Source organism: Tachyglossus aculeatus, chromosome 7, assembly GCF_015852505.1.
Source record: "Tachyglossus aculeatus isolate mTacAcu1 chromosome 7, mTacAcu1.pri, whole genome shotgun sequence".
Classification (NCBI taxonomy): domain Eukaryota; kingdom Metazoa; phylum Chordata; class Mammalia; order Monotremata; family Tachyglossidae; genus Tachyglossus; species Tachyglossus aculeatus.
The window spans coordinates 62,730,893-62,751,410 of record NC_052072.1 but is presented as its reverse complement, the minus strand read 5'-3'; the positions used below and the strand labels follow the sequence as shown (position 1 = coordinate 62,751,410).

The 20,518-nt window shown below is 42.9% G+C and overlaps 1 protein-coding gene across 1 annotated transcript in view; it reads left to right on the top strand.

Annotated features, from left to right (window-relative positions):
• CPS1 (carbamoyl-phosphate synthase 1) overlaps positions 1-17,173 on the top strand; it is a 154,615-nt gene extending 137,442 nt beyond the window's left edge. Inside the window, exons 35-38 of the mRNA XM_038748821.1 lie at positions 6,875-6,934; positions 8,252-8,364; positions 11,003-11,132; positions 16,089-17,173. Of these exons, the coding sequence (XP_038604749.1) occupies positions 6,875-6,934; positions 8,252-8,364; positions 11,003-11,132; positions 16,089-16,187 (402 nt within the window). The 3' untranslated portion in view covers positions 16,188-17,173. The remainder of the gene's footprint in view (positions 1-6,874; positions 6,935-8,251; positions 8,365-11,002; positions 11,133-16,088) is intronic.
• The last annotated feature ends 3,345 nt before the right edge of the window (positions 17,174-20,518 follow it).

Here is a 20,518-nt window from a genome sequence, read left to right as displayed (position 1 = left end):
GCACTTAATAAATGCCATCAAAAAACAAACAAAAAACAGTGTTTATTGAGTGCAATAAATGCACTATCCTAAGCACTTTCTGTGTCTCTGACCCTGCTTCTGCGTCTGCCCAGTTGTTTCTCTGAGATTCCCAGGTGGTTCCAGTTGCCACAGCTGAAAAGCACAAGATTAGAAGGGGTGGTTTTAGGAATCTGTCAACATTTATTTAAATGTCTCTCAAAAAGCCTCAAGTGGTGCAAAACTGTGATTCCTCAATGGTACAGTTTCTTTTCAGTGGGACTAGAGTGCCAGGGGGCTTCCATCTAAAGGCAGGCAGTCCCTCCCTGCCCTGTAGAGGAAAATATGTCCCCTATTCTATTGTCTGTCTTTCTTTACCAAAAACTACATGAAGGCACTATAAAAACTGCTCTTTCTGGTTTTCCAGATTTGAACCGAGAACTACTCTTTGGGGCTCACTGGGAGATATAAACCTGGGGCATGGCTTTCTGTCAGGGATCCAGCAGATCTCTGTAGTAACCAGATCAATGGTTCCATGAATTGGGGTTGGTTAAATCTCATCCAGAGCCTAGGAAACATATGAAGTCGTAAGAAAAGAGCCCTGCTGTTTTTTCAGAAAATTTTTGCTCTGCATGTTTTCGTACAAATTCATTCAATCGTATTTATTGTGTGCTTACTGTGTGCAGAGCACTGTACTAAGCACTTGGGAAGTACAAATCCATAAGAACACACCGAACTGGTGCCAGCACTGGGTCAGTCAGTGGGTTCTGAGGGGCTGCAGTGAAAGTGGACTTGCAGGCTTCCTGCATGACAATGAGTGGCAACAATTGGAGGGAAGAGCTGTGGGACTCTCTAGAACAAAGGGAGCGCTGAGCAAGCAGCAGAGACCCATTATATCAGAAATAGGTATTTCAGTGGCCAAGCAGGGCAGCTTTATTATTAGGGATAACTATGTTTATAAAACACAAACAGGAATTTAACCTGTTTCCTGTTATGGCTGTTAATGTAAGCCCTGCAGGCTATGTGGGGCAACAGTTCTTCCCACTCACCCTTTCTGTGGTAAAATCTCAAGACAACCAATTTATAAAAGCAGTGAGGAATTCAATCATAACCTGATTGTCTTGCCGTGTGGGAGATGGGAGATCAGCAACACAGGTAAGTTATACCAGCTATTTGCATCCCAGCAGCCTGAGCAGAGACGGGAAAGAAAGGTGGTTTTTCCTGATATTCAGAGTCCTCAGAATCAATAAATCAATTGTATTTGTTGAGCATTACTGTGTGAGCACTGTACTAAGTACTTGGGAGAGTACAATACAACAGAGTTGGTAGACACATTCCCTGCCCACAAAGAGCTTTCAGTCTAGAGGGGGAGACAGACATTAAAATAAATTACAGCTATGTAGATAAAAGCTGTATTGATGATAGTGGGGTGAGTTTTTTTTCCAAAAGAGGTATTTAATGGGTGAAGGCTGTATTTATGGCTTATTGACATATGAACTTCACTGAAAAGACAAGATTTTTAGTCCAGCTGATAGGCTCTACATAGGAAATAAAGAAATCCATTCAATCAATGAATCATATTAAGCACTTATTCATTCATTCAATCTTATTTATTGAGCACTGACTGTGCAGAGCACTGTACTGAGCTATTAGGAGAGTACATATAGCAATAAATGGACACAAAATTCCTGCCCACAACAAGTCTAGAGGTGGGGAGAGAGTCATTAATATAAATAAATTACAAATATGTACATAAGTGATGTGGGTCTGGGAGCAGGGATGAATAAAGGGAGCAGGTCAGTACGATGCAGACAGGAGTGGGAAAAGAGGAAGGGAAGGCTCAGTAAAGTGGCCTCTTGGAGGAGATCTGTCTTCAATAAGACTTTGAAGGTGGGGAGAGTAATTATCTGTAGAATGTGAAGAGGGAGAGCATTCCAGGCCAGAGGCAGAACATGGGTGAGGTGTCGGCTGTGAGATTGATGGGTTTGAGATACAATGAGTAGGTTGGCATAGACGAGCAAAGTACGTGGGCTTGGTAGTAGTAGGAAAGTAGAGAAGTGAGGTAGGAAGGGTCAAGGGGACTGAGGGCTTTGAAGCTGATGGTAAAGAGTTTCTGTTTGATGCGGAGATGGAGTTTCTGTTTGGAGGTTTTTGAGGAATGGGGAAACATGGTCTGAATGTTTTGTAGAAAACTGATCCGGGCTGGAGAATGAAGTATGGATTGAAATGGAGAGATAAAGGAGGCAGGGAGGTCAGCAAGGAGGCTGATACAGGAGCAGTTAGAAAAGTGCTTGGATTAATATGGTAGTAGTTTGGATGGAGAGGAAAGGATGGATTAAAGCAATGATGTGAAGATTGAACCAACAGGATTTAGTGATTGAATATGAATACCCTTCTCCCACCCTGTGGTTACCACATTGGAGGAGAAAGAGGGCTGATCTGGACAGTGTGTCATTGTTCAAGAGGGAGGGTATTGGACAGGAGAGAGAGAGGGCAATAAGGAAAAATGAAGGCAGGGAGGCCCAAATTCATTCAATTGTATTTGAGTGTTTGCTGTGTGCAAGGCACTGTTCTAAGCACTTGTAATGTGGTGTACTCTGACCATTGTGAACCTGGACAAGGGAGTGATTGAGTTTATTTCTGTTGAAGAGGTCACTTTGATCACAAAATTTTCCTTTATTCTGTTATTAATTGTTATTATTATTATTATTGTTATTTGTTAGCTGTGTGTCAGAAGTGCGGAGGTTGATACAAGATAATCAGGTTGGACACAATCCAAGTCCCCCATGGAGCTCACAGCTTTAACCCCCATTTTGCGGATGAGAGAACTGAGGCACAGATAAATTGAGTGACTTTCCCAAGGTTACACAGCTGATGTGGCAAAAATGGGACTAGATCCCAGGTCCTCTGATTCCCAGGTCCTTGGTTTTTCCATTAGGTCCTGCTGCTTCTAATACTGTTCATATCTCCTGGCATCCAGTGGGAACGAACCAGAGAAAACTATGTTGGACTTTTCTTCTTTCTGATGTAGTGATACTCTGCTAGACCAAGTTAATGTATATCTCTGTTGAATTATTTTCAATGGCTCCATGGCACTAAAACTTTTCATGGGCTAGACTCCTGTTCCATATGGCTGAATCAATCAATCATTCAATCAATTCTCCAAGTAGAAGTTTCTGTTTAGTGAAATGCCTTCTATTGGGTTGCTGGTTACCAAATATCAGTGCTTGAATGTGGAAAATGTGGAAGCTGAATTAGAATGTCAGCTGAATCATTCTTTTTGATTCTCTTGCATTATTTTGATGCCCACCTCAACCTGTTCTGTTCCATCCAAACTTTCCTTCATTACCCATCCCAGGGAAATCTTTCCTGTTACCAGTTTTCCCAGGACTCTTTTTGACAGTAAATAATTTACTCAACAGTAGAGCACGGGGCCTTTCTATTTCTATTTTACTTCCTTTTTGAGCTATTCATTGATGCTTATGTCATGAGCAGCAGCATTTTGATATCTTTGCTGCTTTTAAGGTCATGACCTGGAAGCAAGAGATTTATTTTTAAATCCCAACTCCATGTGACTGTATATGATTGCAGTATTTTTTATCTCCCATCTGGTATCATTAGGGGAAAATGTAGTCTTACAATCCCCAAACTCCAGATCAATCTCTGGGAATTTAGGGAGGGAGCATTTGGACTCATTTTCACAGCTTCATCAAAGGGAAAAGGATGATTTCAGGAAATAAAACATTAATCTTTTTTTTTTAAAAAAAAGGCAGAAAAGAGCGCTTACTGATAAATGGCTCCCGGTAAATAAATCAACTTGTACTTTTTACCTCTAGTAACTAATAGTTCTTTACCCAAGTACTTTCCATCACCTTTTAAATCTGGGGTTCCTCAGATGCAAGCTGACAACTGTAATTTCTTTTTGTGGAGAGGCTGTTTTATGTGTCACAAGTGTTCAATACATGCTTGATGGAACTTTTATAATGCTGTTGTGATACCTAATATGCTGGGCCACAAGGCAGAGGGTTTGCCTGGCTGAGAACCTGCCAATACTGTCATGTTGGATATTTATCTTTTCCGGTTGGGGTGCAGAACTGGAAATGTTTCATAATATGATTCTAACTGGTGTCTCTAAATCTTAGATGACTTACTGACCCCTTTTACTTTAAAAAGAAGAGAAAAATTACATTCCTACCCAGCCCCCTCAAAATATTTTAATTAAAACCTCTGCCAAAGTGGTTCATCTTTTCCAATTTTTAAAAAAAATCTATAATAGATATATGGCTGAATGGCAGCACTCTATTCTGGGACGGAAAGTCTTGGGGAGGATTACTTCTTTTGCAGGCTCTAGGCTGCCTTTGGTCCAGCTGGCTTCCCCAGACTCCAGGAAGAGATGCAATCCCAAATCTATCTGCCAAGTAGTCTAAAATGCCAGCTGAACATCATATTAATCCCAAATTTCCTTTTATGTTTCATTCATTCATTCAATCGTATTTATTGAGCACATACTGTGTGCAGAGCACTGTACTAAGCGTTTGGGAAGTACAAATTGGCAACACAGAGATGGTCCCTACCCAACAATGGGCTCACAGTCTAGAAGGGGGAGACAGACAACAAAACAAGTAGACAGGCATCAATACCATCAGAATAAATAGAATTACAGCTATAGTAAATATACTATAGCTAAATTTACTATAATATAGTAAATATGTACAATGAAAATAGAGTAATAAATATGTACAAATATATACAAGTGCTGTGGCAAGGGGTAGGGGTTAGGGCGGAGGGAGGGGGGCGATGGAGAGGAGGAGAGGAAAAACGGGGGGCTCAGTCAGGGAAGGCCTCCTGGAGGAGGTGAGCTTTCTGTAGGACTTTGAAAGGAGGAAGAGAGCTAGTTTGGTGGATGTATGGAGGGAGGGCATTGCAGGCCAGAGGAAGGATGTGGTCCAGGGGTCGGCGTCGGGACAGGCGAGAACGAGGCACAGGGAGGAGGTTAGCGACAGAGGAGTGGAGTGTGCGGGCTGGGCTGTAGAAGGAGAGAAGGGAGGTGAGGTAGGAGGGGGCGAGGTGATGGAGAGCCTTGAAGCCGAGAGTGAGGAGTTTTTGCTTGATTCGTAGGTTGACAGGCAAACACTGGAGGTTTTTGAGGAGACGAGTAACATGCCCAGAGCGTTTCTCAACAAAGATAATCTGGGTAGCAGAGTGAAGTATAGACTGAAGTGGGGAGACACAGGAGGATGGGAGATCAGAAAGGAGGCTGATGCAGTAATCCAGTCGGGATAGGATGAGAGACTGAACCAGCAAGTTAGTGGTTTGGATGGAGAGGAAAGGGTGGATCTTAGCAATGTTGTGAAGGTGAGACCAGCATGTTTTGGTGACGGATTGTATGTGTGGGGATGTGTTACTTTATGACTACCTGAAGAGACTGAAATGTGCTATTTAATTGAGTTTCTAACCTGGATATTATTGAAATTCTGGGTTATCTATTCTATTCAGAACTATAATTCATTCTCTCCTCATAAAGGAGGAACTTAAAAATGCCCCAATTATTGTCTCTCTGCACAAAAACAAACCTGAGTCACCAAAGGAATGAGAGTCTGATGAACTGTTTTCTTGCCACTTGGGCAGGAGCTTACTGTCTGTAGCATCTTTGAAAATAGACAGCAGTGCTCGCTCTCTCTCTCTCTCTCTCTCTCTCTCTCTCTCTCTGTCTCTCTCTCTCTCCTCTCTCTCTCCCTCTCTCTCCCTCTCTCTCCCTTCTGACTCTTCCTCTCTCTCTACATGTATGTGTGTGTATATCTATGTATACATATATATCCACACATGTACATACAAACATGCATATACACATCCACATCCAAATCCACATTGTTACATCTATCTAAAAACAAATATAGCAAGCTGTTCCAGTATTTCTAACAATTGTTATGGAAATACAGGAATAATTCTTATGTCTCGCCTTAATGTCTGGTGCTTCAATTTAATACCATTTCCTTCTGTTCTCTTCTCAATGGAAAAAAAAAGGTTACCATTATTTGTGAAACTATCCTGTTTTTTTCTGAAGGTAATTATTAGTCAACACTGAATTTTTCCAGACCAAATGTTCTTAATACTTCACACGTTTCATCAAAGGTACTGAGCCTTCCCTCAGAGAGAATTCAAATTAGCAGTCCAATATGACCCCAGAGTTTGAAATACTTTTCCATTTGAAAACAATTCTTCAGTCATCTAACTGATCTTGAGATCTTGCCTCAGCTTATGAATAAAGCTTGGGATTTTTAGAGTAAAATGTCTTGAAACACATCCTCAAAGGTAAAAAGCAGTTGTCAAAATATTTAGTATACTTGGTTTTATAAAGAGATTTTGAAATATTGGAGTGAATACTGGATAATATTTGGTTTTAACTTTTTACCTCTAAAACAGACTCATAGCTGAATACAGTTTATGCTTCACTGGCTATATTTCCTGCTTAGTTTTCTTCTTATCTTTAAAAATGAATGTCTTCAATATCAAAGCTGAGAGGAAGTAAGCTCTAATATTTATTCAAATACCCCAAAAGGCCATGCTTTGTACGTTCACATTTATACAGGGTGGCCTATTTTTCTAAAATAACTCAACATCCCCTTTCAAGGAGGCTTCTTGTAAAAAAAAATATTTGCTTTCAATTATTTTGATATATGCTGGGCATGAAACAATATATGGTATTTCATTAGAATATTTGAAGAAATTCCATATTTGATGTAGTGATATTAAGGGCTTAACTACTTATCTCCCAAGCATTTACTACAGCACTCTGCACACAGTAAGAGCTCAATAAATACTACCTATTATTGTTCAATGATCAAGAAGTCACAACAACATCTCAATCTCTCTTCAGCAATCATTCCGGCCCAGATTCCTTGGTGTAGCCGAGCAGCTTCACAATGAGGGTTTCAAGGTATGTGGTATTCTTTTTTATTTCAAGCTGTTTTCTTTCAGCCCTGAAATCTGGCCACGAACCAGAGTGTTGTTTTAGACCTGTAATGAGAACCTCTGGGATCTGAAAGAGCTCCACATTGTCTTTCAACCCGGAAAATGGCACAGTTTGGTGGAAATATCTAGGTTTCTCCACAACTTAGAAAAGTTGAGCGAATGAAATATTGATCCTGAAATTTTGGAAAATCTTCTGGCCACTTGTCTCCCAGAAATGTGCAGGGTCCCCAGGATGGAAATATTGGAGCAATTCCAGCCTCAATGTATTTCTATTTTCACCTCTTCATTTGTACATCATGAGTTCATATGGTGATAGAATCTAAAGGCTAAAAATACAACAGTGCAGTGGGAGGGGTTTCTTCCCATGAACAGTGAGCTAAAATTGGATTAGACTAAGGGCCACTCTGTCCCATCTTGTTTGCTTTTTTTAATGGTATTCATTACATACTTACCAGGCACTGTACTAAGCTCTGGGATAGATATGAGCTAATCAGATTGGGCATAGTCCATGTCCCACAGTGTTAGTCCTCATTTTACAGATGAGGTAACCAAAGCACAGAATAGTTAAATGCTTTGCCCAAGGTCACATAACAGAAAAGTGGCAAAGCCAGAATTAGAACCCAGGTACTCTGATTTCCAGGCCTGTGTTCTATCTACTAGGCCACGCTGCTTCTCTAGTTGGGATGAAGTTGGATGGTAATCTACATGGAGGCCTTGGGGTGTCTTAATAACAGCAACTGTGGGATTTGTTGAGCACTTACTTTGTGCCATGTATTGTTCTAAGCACTGGGGTAGGTACAATATACGCAGTTTGGACAGTCCCATAAGGAGCTCGCAGTCTAAGTGAGAGGGAGAACAGGGAGAACATCCTCATTTTACATATGAGGAACCTGAGGCCCAGATAATTGACTTGCTGTTTCCACTAAGGCCACACTGCTTCCCTGTCTTGTGTCATGTGTCCTACAGGGCCAAATAGGGTGCATTCCCTAGCCACCCTCCAAGAATTTGGAGCCCATCTTTTGATCCACTGGGACTTTCATTTAGCAGGGGTCAGTGTAATAATTTGGGGAATTGCCTAGCCAATGCCAGAAGATAGAAAGTTGCTTTATTTCAGATTTATAATTCATCATTCATGCATTACCTAGCACTTTAAAAGCTAGAAACTTAGTGGTGAAGGAATTGAGAAACTTGGGCCTGAACGTCTAAAGAAACTGTTAAATGATGGAAAGTTCTTACTTGGTAATACCCGAAGTAAACTTCAATTTCTATTCTGATTCTGCAGCTCTACGCCACAGAAGCTACTTCAGACTGGCTGAATGCAAACAATGTTCCTGCAACCCCTGTGGCTTGGCCATCCCAGGAGGGACAGAATCCCAGCCTCTCTCCCATCAGAAAGTAAGACCGAAGCTCAGTTTGGATTGGCACTACAAGACTTTAGAGGCTACCACATGTAATCATGGGACTGGTTACCCTTGAAATAATTAGAGAAGACTTGGATGAAGAAATTGAGAATTGGCTCAGCTACTTGCAGAAGCTTCCCAATTGAGCAGGTTTACAGACACTGTGGGAGGCTGGAGTGAAATTCAAAACAGTGGACACATTGGGACTGGTTACCCTTAAAATAATGAGGGAAGACTTGAATGAAGGAATTGAGAACTGGCCCAGCTACATGCAGAAGCTTCCCAATTGAGCAGGTTTACAGACACTGTGGAAGGCTGGAGTGAAATTCAAAGCAGTGGACACATTGGAAAATCACAGAGATGAGATTCAAGAGGGACAGAGAAAAGGAGTACATGCATGGGTGACAATAAAGCAACATAGACCCATGAGAGGGGAAAGATCCATTAGGTCCAGTTACTGTTAGGTAACTTCTGTTAGTGGTAGGTAAATTCTGATGTCTTAGGTGTCAGAATCAATCACACTGAGTTTGTTGAAGACTTTGGCATGGAACTGGAGTTTTTAATAGGAGGGTGGCGTGTGAGATCAGGAAGTAGATCTTTATTGTGAACATTGGCCAGCCCCTAAACAGTGACCTGGATTCAGTTCTGGTAATCAAGAGGATGGTGAAGGCTCAGAGAAGAGAGAATATATTGATTCTCATTCATTCATTCATTCAATTGTATTTATTGAGCGCTTACTGTGTGCAGAGCACTGTACTAAGCGCTTGGAAGTACAAGTCAGCAACATATAGAGATGGTCCCTACCCAACAATGGGCTCACAGTCTAGAAGGGGGAGACAGACAACAAACCAAAACAAGTGGACAGGTGTCAAAATCATCAGAACAAATAGAATTAAAGCTATATGCACATCATTAACAAAATAAATAGAATAGTAAATATGTACAAGTAAAATAGAGTAATAAATCTGTACAAATATATATACAAGTGCTGTGGGGAGGCAAAGGAGGTAGGGTGGGGGGATGGGGAGGAGGAGAGGGAAAAGGGGACTCAATCTGGTTAAAATATAAAATATTTTATAAAATAAAATATAAAATGATTAAAATAGGTGTCTCCAAGGAAAGTTGAAAAATACATGTCCTTGTTTAAATTGGAGAAAAGAAAGCCAGGAGTGAATGACTTGCTACAGTGGAATGATAGATGAAGTGTTTTGATGAGGAGAGTGTTTCATGCTGAACCAGAGGAAGTGACTTGAATTAAGGTGAAGAGATTTCAGTTAGACCTAAGGAAGAATTTCTGGGTAGTTGGGTGATAGCACATGGGAATAAGCTACTGAAAGGCACTGTAAATTCCCGTCATCATCAATGATATTTATTGAGCACTTACTGTGTGCAGAGCACTGTACTAAGCACTTGGTAGAGTACAGTATGACAGAGCTGGCATACAGGTTCCTGGCCCCACAATGAGCTTACAGTCCCATCCCTGGAGCTTTTGAAGGAAATACTTTAGATCCTCATCTGCCCTTGGGAGGGTTGGGCTGGCTTGGGTGTTCTTTACAATTTCAGAGTTAGATAACTGTACCCTGGAGTCTAGTGTCAGTGCTCAAATCCACTCCCTATCTCATACTGGCCCTGAGGTGCTATTTCTGCTTTTCTGGCATACAGAGCTAACTACATCAGTTTAAATGGTCATTTCTTTCCCAGATGACATGGCACAAATAATACAAGGGCAAAGTCATTTTAGTGCCAATTATCAAATGTGAGCAATGCCTGTTTCTTTCCATTTCATAACTGACCGTGGAATAATTGGGGGCCATCCTTTGATTCTATCGATTGGCTCTCCATAGGAGAGAATACAATTTTACAGGGTATATTATTTTCAACTCAGTATGCCTGCCTGCAGAGATACAGTTCCCATTATTACTAATGGCTTTGCGTGGTAGAAACCCAGGACACCTAGGTGAGAGTATCCATCCAGTAAGACATTATTGCAGAACCTGAGAGAGTTCAGGGATGGGCTGCACTTTGGGCTGTGCAGATAGGCCACTCGAGAAGCTGAATGATAAATCATTATCGAATTAAAGTAGGAATTGCTCAGTGTTTTGCCCCCTCCTTGTTTCTGAGATGCCCTAAGCCACTCTGTTAAGGGTTTTAATCAAACAATAATTAGCACTACTTCACATCATTTGACATTTAAACGTCTCCCCGTCTCTTCTGTGAGGAAGCAGATTCAGAGCTGGGTGACTACATTCCTGAACCATTTGCTGAGATCCACCCAAGTAGAATCAGAGAATTGGAAGTTTCTAAAGAGAGAGGGGAAACATTTTTTTCTCAGAAGCAAATGGATTGAAGAGGAGAAAAATCGTTACCTAGGGGCTCAGCACCTTAGCAAGTGGTTGGTTTAATGTGGAAAGAAGTGTCTCATTCTAGATAGTATTTTGAAAATGAAAAGAAAATCCATCCTTTATTTAGTCAAATTTTCAGCTGAGCAGCCTGAGGAACATGCTAAAGAAGATTGTTTTAGTCCAATAATGACAGGCCATTCTTCCTCCTAGTGTCAGGTAGTGAGACCCTCTGCTAGGCATTGTAGCTCTCTGCTTGGATTCATCTTCTACATTTTCTCTTCTTTCTTCTAGGTTGATAAAGGAAGGGAACATTGACATGGTGATTAATCTCCCCAACAACAACACTAGGTTTATCCATGACAACTATGTGATTCGTCGGACAGCTGTTGACAGTGGAATTGCTCTGCTCACCAACTTCCAGGTCAGTTGGTCCCTTGTAGATGGAATAATAGGGAATTGAGTCAATCAGTGGTATTTATTGAGCACTTACTGTATGCAGAGCAATGTACTAAATGCTTGGGAAAGTATAGCACAATGTGGCAGGGTACATAGCTGGATCTCAGCTGGTGGAATCCATTTTCTTCACCTTGCAGGTGACTTTCTCTCCCTTCTGCCCTCGGTCCTTCACCTCTGACAGCTCAAGATAACCCCCAGGCCTGATACTGAAGGATTTAATGATAATGATAGTAGGAACTGTAATTATATGTTAAGATCCCTCTTATATTGTACACTCCCAAGTGCTCAATTAATACAATTGATTGCTTGAACTTTGTGCTAACCACTGGGATAGAAACCTCGTAACTTGATTGGACACAGTCCCTGTCCCACACAGGGCTTTCAGTCTAAGGGAGAGCAGGTATTGACTCTCCATTTTACAGGTGATGAAACAGAGGCATGAGAATTTAAGGTCACTCAAAAGGCAAGTGGAAGAGTCAGGATTAGAATGCAGGTCTTTGGACTCCCAGTGCTATGCTCCTTCTATGAGGCCACACTGATTTGCACTTGAATTAACCAGAATTTGGATCCACTGACTTCCTTGTGGGATGCAGGGCAGTCACACTGATGGCCAAGCGCAACCAGTAATGAATAATAATAATTATTATGGTACTTGGTAAGCACCTACCATGTGCCATGCACTGTTCTAAGCACTGAGCTAGATACTAGTAAATTAGGTTGGCCACAGTCCTTGTTCCACATGGGGCTCACACTCTTTAATCCCCATTTTACAGATGAGGGAATGGAGTCACAGAGAAGTGATTTGCCCAAGGTCACACAGCAGACAAGTGGCAGAGCTGGGATTAGAACCCAGGTCCTTCTATAACAATAATAATGGCATTTGTTAAGCGCTTACAATGTGCAAAGCACTGTTCTAAGTGCTGGGGAGGATACAAGGTGATCACGTTGTCCCACGTGGGGCTCACAATCTTAATCCTCATTTTACAGCTGAGGTAACAGGCTCAGAGAATTTAAGTGACTTGCCCGAGGTCGCACAACAGACATAATAATGATGGTATTTGTTAAGCGCTTACTATGTGCAAAGCACTGTTCTAAGCACTGGGGGGGATACAAGGTGATCAGGTTGTCCCACGTGGGGCTCACAATTTTAATCCCCATTTTACAGATGGTAAAATGGTACAGATGGTACGGGTAACAGGCACAGAGAAGTGAAGTGACTTGCCCAAAGTCACACAGCTGACAATTGGCGGAGCGGGATTTGAACCCATGACCTCTGACTCCCAAGCCCGTGCGCTTTCCACTGAGCCACGCTGCTTCTCTTATGACTCTGAGGCCCATGTGCTATCCACTAAATCATGTTGCTTCCCTGAATCACCTGCCCTTACCTGGTTAGATTCTCCATTGTTCTGGAGATAAGCTGACTTAGGCCCAACGGAACAATAATAATGATCTTATTTATTGAGCAATTACTGTGTGCAAAGCACTGTACCAAGCGCTTGGGAGAGTATACTATAACATCAGACACATTCCCTGCCCACAACAAGCTCACAGTCTAGAGGGGGAGACAGATATAAATATAAATAAATAAATGGATACATAAATTACAGATACCTACATATGTGCTGTGGGGAAGAGAGGGAAGATAAATGAAGGAGCAAGTATTAGAGGCACAGAAGGGAGTGGGAGGAGAGGAGAGGAGGGCTCAGTCGTGAAAGGCTTCCCTGGAGGAGATAATGCCTTCAATGGAAGGTGCCTATGAACTGTTGACCTTTGCCCCTAGCTAGGGCTTACCAGCATATACATCATGTCAATGATGAAGTCTCTTTCTGAGATTTTCTGTGATTTGAAGAACTCTATCCCTGTGCTCTCATGTTTCTCAGAAATACCACCCCCACTATAATAATGATATTAATAATGAAGGTATTTAAGTGCTTACTATGTGTCAAGCACTGGGCAAGATACAAGGTAATCAGGTTGTCCCACTTGGGGCTCACAGTCTTAATCCCCATTTTACATCCTCTGCCGCTAATATCCTCACCGTGCCTCGTTCTCACCTGTCACGCCATCGACCCCCGGCCCACATCATCCTCCGGGCCTGGAATGCCCTTCCTCTGCCCATCCGCCAAGCTAGCTCTCTTCCTCCCTTCAAGGCCCTACTGAGAGCTCACCTCCTCCAGGAGGCCTTCCCGGACTGAGCCCCTTCCTTCCTCTCCCCCTCGTTCCCCTCTCTATCCCCCCATCTTACCTCCTTCCCTTCCCCACAGTACCTGTATATATGTATATATGTTTGTACATATTTATTACTCTATCTTGTACATATCTATTCTATTTATTTTATTTTGTTAGTATGTTTGGTTTTGTTCTCTGTCTCCCCCTTCTAGACTGTGAGCCTGCTGTTGGGTAGGGACTGTCTCTATGTGTTGCCAACTTGTACTTCCCAAGCGCTTAATACAGTGCTCTGCACACAGTAAGTGCTCAATAAATACGATTGATTTTACAGATGAGGCAACTGAGGCACAGAGAAGTTAAGTAACTCGCCCAAAGTCACACAGCTGATAAGTGGCAAAGCCAGAATTACAAGCCACGACCCATCTGTACCCGAGATCTCCTTCTCTGCCCCATCACACAAGATTCCTTTCACCCTCCCTTCCAATGTTCACCTAATCTCTCCCTTTGCCTCTCCCACTCTCCCCACATGCTTCATATTACTGAGCCAACTTTCATTCTTTCTGGCACTGAAAGAAATAGCAGCACAAACAGGGGACAAGAAAAACCAACACCTCTATGCCTTGGTGCTTGAGAAACGCTCTGGACATATTACTCCCCTCCTCAAAAATCTCCAGTGGCTACCAATCAATCTGTGCATCAGGCAGAAACTCCTCACCATGGGCTTCAAGGCTCTCCATCACCTCGCCCCCTCCTACCTCACCTCCCTTCTCTCCTTCTACTGCCCAGCCCGCAACCTCCGCTCCTCCACCACTAATCTCCTCACTGTACCTCGTTCTCGCCTGTCCCGCCATCGACCCCCGGCCCACGTCATCCCCCGGGCCTGGAATGCCCTCCCTCTGCCCCTCCGCCAAGCTAGCTCTCTTCCTCCCTTCAAGGCCCTGCTGAGAGCTCACCTCCTCCAGGAGGCCTTCCCAGACTGAGCCCCTTCCTTCCTCTCCCCCTCGTCCCCCTCTCCATCCCCCCATCTTACCTCCTTCCCTTCCCCACAGCACCTGTATATATGTATATATGGTTGTACATATTTATTACTCTATTTATTTATTTATTTATTTATTTTACTTGTACATTTCTTTCCTATTTATTTTATTTTGTTGGTATGTTTGGTTCTGTTCTCTGTCTCCCCCTTTTAGACTGTGAGCCCACTGTTGGGTAGGGACTGTCTCTATGTGTTGCCAATTTGTACTTCCCAAGCGCTTAGTACAGTGCTCTGCACATAGTAAGCGCTCAATAAATACGATTGATTGATTGATTGATTGAGAACTGGGCAAGACTTGTATTTTTCTAAGCTCTTAGTACAAGCTCTGCACACAGTAATGCTTACTGTAAATACCATTGATGTCTATCCCGATTTGCTTGTATCCATCCAAGCACTCAGTACAGTGCCTGGCACATAATAAGTGATTAACAAATACCGTGATGATCGATGAAGACACTCCCATAACCTACTCCCACCCTTCTGCTTCTGACTAGGCTCTTGGAATTCCCCTAGCTTTGACTATCACCAGAGCTTCCAATATCCCCAAGTGATTGTCCCAATCTAGGAAATTGGAGTTTTGAGTGCTCCAACAAACGTCCGTTCTTTCTGTGAAATAAGAATTTTAAAGCTACCCCATGAGCTTCTCGTAGACACAGAATTTGTCTGTCAACTCTACTGAATTTGTTCTCTCTCAAGTACCTCATACAGTGCTCAGTGGACAGTTACTACTCAATGAGTAGCGCTGATTGATTGAGAAAACTTAGAACTCCTCACATCTGATAAAGCCATGTGCACACAGTGGACAGTTCCCACCTGAAATATCTCTTTGCCCCTTCCTGATGGATCCTGTGGACTTGATCCAGATTTAAATTATCTAGACCGTAAGCTCTTTGTGAGCAGGAGATGTTTCTCCCAATTCTGTTGGATTGTACTCTCCCAAGCACTTAACACAGTGCTCTGTACACAATAAGTGCTCAATAAACATGACTAATTAATTTAAATTTGAGATGGAGCCTACTCCAGGTTCTGTCCCGGCTTCTTGAGTGCCTTTCCTTGTTCAGTCCCATAAAACCTTGCCTCATCCTTCTCTTTTAGGCTTAGTGAAGATGTTTGCATTGTTTTGTTCTGTGGTGTTGGAATTTCCAGATTTCATATGCACCTTTTAACCTCATTCGCAAAGACCAGGGTCATGATTGGGTAAATCAGAGATTGTAACCATAGATCGTTCTTGACTGGGAGTCTAAAGTTAAAACAAGGAGGTTGGGTATTCAACTTTTATTTCAATTCCTTCAAGACCAGGTCCCACATAAGCGTTTATATGTTACTTATAATTAACACTTAGAAAAGTAGACAAGCTACTAGGATCAGTTCCCCTGAAAGTGATAGTGGCAGGTCTGTTCATTTCCATTGGACAGAGCGGACCTAATTTATCATCAAGAGAAGAGATTTTCTTCAAGACTCATTAAATTGTCTGCCCATCAGTTTCTTTTTCTTGGCCAGTTTTTAATCCCTCTGCGGGAAATGGATGTATTCCTGGGGCAGTCTAGGATCCAGGAGAATGCTAATTGGATGAAAATGTGTCTGCCTTTCATCTCTCGATCCTTTAAACGTTGGGAGCAGAACTCCTGACTTCTTCATTCCCGCTTCATTAAATACTCACTTTCATGTCATTTCATTTAGGTCCCTAAGTAAAAGCTCCTCTGTTTGCATTTTCAGGTTACAAAACTCTTTGCAGAAGCCATACAGAAATCTCGCACGGTGGACTCCAAGAGTCTCTTCCACTACAGACAGTACAGTGCTGGCAAGGCTGCATAAAAAAAGATGGAGGCCTAAGCCTGAAGAGCCACTATCTATCCCAAGAAGAAAGCTCCCAACCTCACTTCCCAAACAGAGGGCTCAAGCTAACGTGATTATTGTTCAGTGTGCTTGTTCGTGTCTTTCGATAGCGACTTGTAAGAAGCAGGAGGTGGAGCGATCTTGCAAGAGCGCTTTCTGTTTTATCCCCAGTCTCTCCACTGAGTACAACCGTTTTCTTTCCAAGAAGTGATCCAGGTAAACTCCCTTTAAGGGAAAGGAGGAAAGAATTTCTTCTCTTTCTGCAGCTAATATTCATTCCATGGTGAGCCAGGACCATTGGTGCTAGAGGGCAGATGGGAAATGCTACCCCCTGGTAGCTGCCTCATTTTTTCTTAAGTTCCCCTCAAGCAGTTTTGTCACCAAATAGCCTCTCCCACCTCCTTCAAACTGGAGTGTGCTCCCAAACCCTATAGCTTGTCCTAGCGGCTTCACCTCTGCTCTGCCCCACTGTTTCTGCATTCCAGGAATTGGTGGTTTTCTGCATGAGTGATCAGTCTCCACCTGCCTGGTTCAACCAGTGATTGCCCAAGCCCCTTCCATAGCACTGAATCGAATGTGTGTGTGATAGGAGACCTTATCTTCAGATGGCTCTAATGGACCCAGATCTCCAGCTCCTTTGGGCCAGCATACACTAGAAATAGGGCAGTGGGTTTTTCATTCACCATGTGAAAAGCATTCTTCATCAGTGGACAAAATTAGGGGTTTTCCCACTCCAGATTCCCTGTAATGTTCTGTTCAGACCCTGTAGATCTTGTGTTCAGTTCATCCGTTGAATCCCTTGCTGCCTTATCAATTTGGCCCCACTTATTGTTCCTTGCTTTCTCTGTCTAATCCACAACCTGGAAGAGAGGCTTTTAAACTTTTTGTATTATGAAAAGAGCCTTGATTGTGAACATTGAAATAAAATGCTTCTTTGAGAAGATTAACTATTTTGGCATTTCTAACCTTTTTGGTGGACTCTGTTTCTTTATTAATGGTGATCATTTTTCTCTGGTATAGCCCCAAGAACAAGTGGGCATCAGTTCCTGCTTGTGGAAAAAACAAACAGTAGAGCTCTGCCCCAGAGCATGAAATAATTCAGAAGACAATAGTCTTATTCATTCATTCATTCATTCAATTGCATTTATTGAGCACTTACTGTGTGCAGAGCTCTGTACTAAGCACTTGGGAAGTACAGTTCAGCAACAGAGACAATCCCTGCCCACAACAGGCTCATAGTTTAGAAGAGGGGGGAGACAGGCATCAAAACAAGTAAACAGGCATCAGTAGTATCATTATAAATAAATGCAATTATAGGTATATACACATCATTAATAAAAAGAAATAGAATTATAATTATAAATATGTAGACACATACACAAGTGCTGTGTGAATATTCTTTTGCAAATTTTGACATATTTGATGTTGCATTTTCTTGCCCAGAGTCTTTATTTAGCCCTTCTTATTCCTTCTTCTCTACCTGTTGTCCCAAGCCCAGAGCTCTGCTGTGAACAGCATGATTCAATGGGAATACCTCCCTGGAGATCTGAGCATGTGATCGTCAGTCCAGGTACTAGTGTTGGCCACTTACACTGGTGGGGCTTTAACACATTCATCCAATTGCATAAGGCCCTCCATAGCTGGCATGGTCAGTTCCCCTTGCCCCTCTGAAAGATGATGTCATCAGTGTGAACCAGTCCCTGTGCTGTCAGTCAGATTCCATGGCTTCTCACTGTTGGTTGAGCAAGAAGTTGGCATCCCTCAGTCTCCTTTTTGTCTCTCCTCCAGTGCTCTTATTGATCTCCCCCTAATGTCTGTTTCACTGTCTTGGAGCTAAGTGGTGGAGAGGTGGGGGACAGCAAGAAAATATTAAGGTGTTGGGGAAACTTGGGGTGCTAGGGTAAATCCCCAGCTGCCTTGGGGTGGGGGTTGGAAGTGTCTTGCAGTGGCTCCAGGAGATGGTGTGGGGCAGGGGACACACCATCAGCATTGAGGCTTTCGGGGGAAGGAAGTGGTGGTCCTGGTCTTCTGGAGGCAGTCTGACATTGGAGCTGAACCCCAGGACAAGTGGTGGTGGTGGAAGGTGGTGGTTATTGCACATGGGCATGGAGACAGCAGCCCACTATAGAAGGGGTAAGTAGAGGCAGAGGTTCAAGTGCTCTCAGTGTGCCACAGATGACAGGGTCTAGGGGGATGAGGGAGGACAGTTTAGCTCCATGGTGGAGGCAGTTTGAAGCTCCCTCTGGGTGCTGGGGGGCTCACAGGAACTACAAAGTGGCTCAAATTTCCCTCTCTGCACCACAGAGCTCAACTTAGACCATGGTTTGCAGCAGGGGAGAAGAGAGGGAGTGAGGAGAAAGAACCTCAGGGACACCTTAGGGAAGCAGAGCTTCTCTTAGTGTGGGGCTCTGTGGCAGCGGGGGGTGGGGGTCAGGGGGTCGACATTGGACGGGAAGGTGCAGAGCAGGGACCAGTGTTGGCTCCATGGTGGAGGCAGCCTGGGGCTCATCTCTTTGTCATGAAGCCCGAGTCTGAGGAAGCCAAGGAGAACAGGGCCCGTATTCTATCACAAGCTTAACTGCAATGTCTCCCAAACTGTAACTTTTCCCTGATTCATTAAATCACCTTAATATTGTTTTAAAAAAATCAGTGCAAAACTGTTAAAGGCTTTAGATAAATCTATTTCCTTATGAGTCTAAAAGTGGGCTGAGTACATGGGTATTAATAATAATAATTATGGCATTTAAGTGCTTATTATGTACCAGGCACTGTACTAAGCACTGGAGTGGATACAAGCAAATCAGATTGGGCACGGTCCCTGTCCCACATGGGGCTTGCAGTCTCAATCCCCATTTTACAGATGAGGTAACTGAGGCACAGAGAATTTAAGTGACTTGCCCAAGGCCACAGAGCAAAGTGGTAGAGCTGAGATTAGAACCCTTTCCAGGTGTAGTCCAAATAACAGAGAAGCAATGTTGCCTAATGGAAAGAGCATGAGCCTGGGGGTTGTAAGTTCTAACCTGGGTTCTAATCCTCGCTCTGCCATTTGCCTGCTGTTTGATCTTGGGCAAGTCACTTCATTTCTGTGTGCTACCTTATCTGTAAAACTGGGATTAAGACTATGATCCCCATGTGGCACATGGACTGTGTATAACTGAATTAGTTGGTGTCTACCCCAGTGCCTGGAACAAACCTCCCAGAATTTCTGATCCATAGGACTATACCTGGAAAGGATCGGAATTCTCACGGTGGACTTTGCAGTCGGGATGGGGTTCTTTTAGTTTGTTTTTGTAAAAGTCTTACACAATGATCTGATTTCATGAAGCCCTAGGCTGGTATAGGTGGTCACATGCAGTGTAAATGTTATCGTTGTCTATAGTGAAGCCCACCTAGAGTCTAAAAGCATTGAAAGGAGACCTTTGACTATCCCATCAGGTCCTTGATTCCTGTATCAGCCTCCTTGCTGACCTCCATGCCTCCTGTCTCCCCACTTCAGTCCAACTTCACTCTGCTGCCCGGATAATTTTCCTACAAAAATATTCAGACCATGTTTCCCCACTTCTCAAGAAACTCCAGTAGTTTCTCACCTACCTCTGCATCAAACAAAAACTCCTGATCATTGGCTTTAAAGCACTCAATCACCTTGTACCCTTCTACCTCACCTCACTATTCTGCTACTACAACCCAGACCCCACACTTGGCTCCTCTGATAACCTTCTCATTGTGCTTCAGTCTCCTCTTTCTTACCACTGATCTTTCACCCACATCCTGCCTCTGGTCTGGAATGCCCTTCCTCCTCATTTATGACAAAGTTATTTTCTTCTGCTTCAAAGCCTTGTTGAAAGCATATCTCCATCAAGAGGCATTCCATGACTAAGCCTTCCTTTCCTCTTCTCCCACTCCCTCTGCATCATCCTGATTTGCTCCCTTTATTCTTCCCCCCTCCCAGCCCCACAGCACCAATGTACATATATGCACTTTATATATAAATATATATTAATGTCTGTCTCCCCCTCTAGACTATAAGCTCATTGTAGGAAGAGAATGTGTCTGTTTATTGTTATAGTGTACTCTTCCAAGGACTTAATATAGTGTTTTACACACAGTAAGAGCTCAATAAATACGATTGAACTTAGAATACCATTAAAACACAAACAACCAAAAATCCCAGCTGGATAGTGCAGTCACTTCTCTCCATGGTGCTGATGTATGTGTGAGCATTTCATCATCATCAATGGTGTTTAATGAGTACTTACTGTGTGCTGAACATTTTAAACCATACATTGAAAGAAAATTAGGGTTTGTTTCAG